The following is a 1,770-nucleotide window of genomic DNA, read 5'->3' on the forward strand; positions in this document are numbered from 1 at the left end:
TTGGTGGGAAGCAGAGGTTAAATAACTTTACAAAATGTCAGGTCAACAGAAAGAGTTCAGTTATAGTTTTCTAAATGTCATGATTGATACATTAGTGCTGAAATGAGGAAATAGCACGCAAGGCGCACACACACACACACACACACAGAATAAACTTTGTACACTTACCTTTAATGAAGTCATTCTCCCCTTGGCTTGTTATCTTGACCAACTCACTGCCATATGTTTTGCACATACTTTGTGCAGTTACCCAGTCCTTATTCCAATAACAATTATAATGAAAGTAGTAGCAGGAACCATTAAACATATCGTAGTATGATGAGCAAGCTAAAATGAAAAACAATCAGCAAACATCAATTTCCACTTGGTCAAGAGCTGCTATACACATGACTCCTGAATTTCTGCTTAAATTTCATTTGAACCATTTTGACTCATCTTACAAATGACTCTTTGGAAAGAATGTGCAATACTTTGATGACATTTAAAGGCTTGCCTTATATTTAAGATCATACCTTACTTATCAGTGATAGGAGACACCAACTGAGCTAATAAAACTATTTGGACTTTTAAACGATTATTAAAGTAACAGAGATTTAAAGAATTAAAGTATATCATTATTGATAAAACTATTTATTATTACTGTTAGAGGTACTTGTATGTTGGGAGACCTTTAATTATTATAAAAAAATAACATAAATGAATAGGATGATTCATTACTTTTTGCTTTAGTTGTAGTTGGGGTTGTGGTGGTTGTAGTTGTAGTAGTTGAAGTTTTGGTAGTTGTAGTTGTATCAGTAGTGGTGGGGGTTGTGGTGGTTGTAGTTGTACCAGTAGTAGTGGGAGCTGTGTTGGTTGTAGTTGTGTCAGTAGTAGTGGGGGTTGTGGTGGTTGTAGTTGGTAACTGGTAAGTTTTGAAGTAAAAGTCGATGGAGTAGTTGTTATGGTTGCAGAAGTAGTTGTAGTAGTTGCAGCTGGAGTTGTTGTAGTCGTAGTGGCTGCAGAGAAAGATCTGTTAAAAGTCCTGCTCTCTCTCGCGCGAGTTCTCAGAACAAATGAGTTATGTATGTAAGAGAGCTTTTGTACAAATATACACACACATCACAAAGTATCCTGAACAACACACCCAGGAAAAATATAGCTTCATTCTCTTTAAACTGAGGAAATAAAAGTCCTTAGGGGAACTTACCATTGGGGTATGATGGCACCTCAACGGAGCATTAGTTTTGTACAGGGACTGCTATTTAGAGGCTCTAAGCTATAGACGATAGAGGATATCAGAGGTTCAGTAACTAACTCTTAATCTATGTAGTGCAGTGTTCCCCTGTATTCGCGGGTATGGGTACCAGAAACCTGTCGATAGTTGAGACCCCGATAAAATGCTTAAAACTGCCTAGTATTTTGTCAGTTTAAACTCAAGGAAAACCCACTAAGAATATCTATACCTGTTCTTTTAAATAGTTTTATTCCAAAAAGTGCATTTTACAATGAAACTGATAAAAAAAAACCCAGGAATTTGTGGATATTTCTTATAGAAAAAGACCGTGAATAGGGGAATTTTCTGTGAATAATGGTGAGTACTATACTTTCCAGAGAGAAATCCGCGAATACGGAGGGTTCACGGTAATGAAATGCACATTCATAGAATAGAGTCTGCTATTTCATGGCAGCCTCGAGACATCGCGTCTCATCTTCTCTGTGTTAACTGGGCATACAAATCTATTCTAGGGAGCAGCAGATGGGAATGAGATTCAAGGTAAGATTTGTTGAATA

At 36.9% G+C, this 1,770-nt stretch overlaps 1 protein-coding gene across 1 annotated transcript in view; it reads right to left on the minus strand.

Moving 5' to 3' along the window:
- Nucleotides 1-246: 246 nt before the first annotated feature.
- Nucleotides 247-1,770, minus strand: part of LOC135219067 (uncharacterized) — a 4,893-nt gene continuing 3,369 nt past the window's right edge. Inside the window, exons 4-5 of the mRNA XM_064255497.1 lie at nucleotides 829-995; nucleotides 247-327 (exon numbers count right to left, since the gene is read on the minus strand). Coding sequence (XP_064111567.1) covers nucleotides 247-327; nucleotides 829-995 — 248 coding nt within the window. The remainder of the gene's footprint in view (nucleotides 328-828; nucleotides 996-1,770) is intronic.

This window comes from Macrobrachium nipponense, chromosome 1 (assembly GCF_015104395.2).
Source record: "Macrobrachium nipponense isolate FS-2020 chromosome 1, ASM1510439v2, whole genome shotgun sequence".
Taxonomy (NCBI): Eukaryota; Metazoa; Arthropoda; class Malacostraca; order Decapoda; family Palaemonidae; genus Macrobrachium; species Macrobrachium nipponense.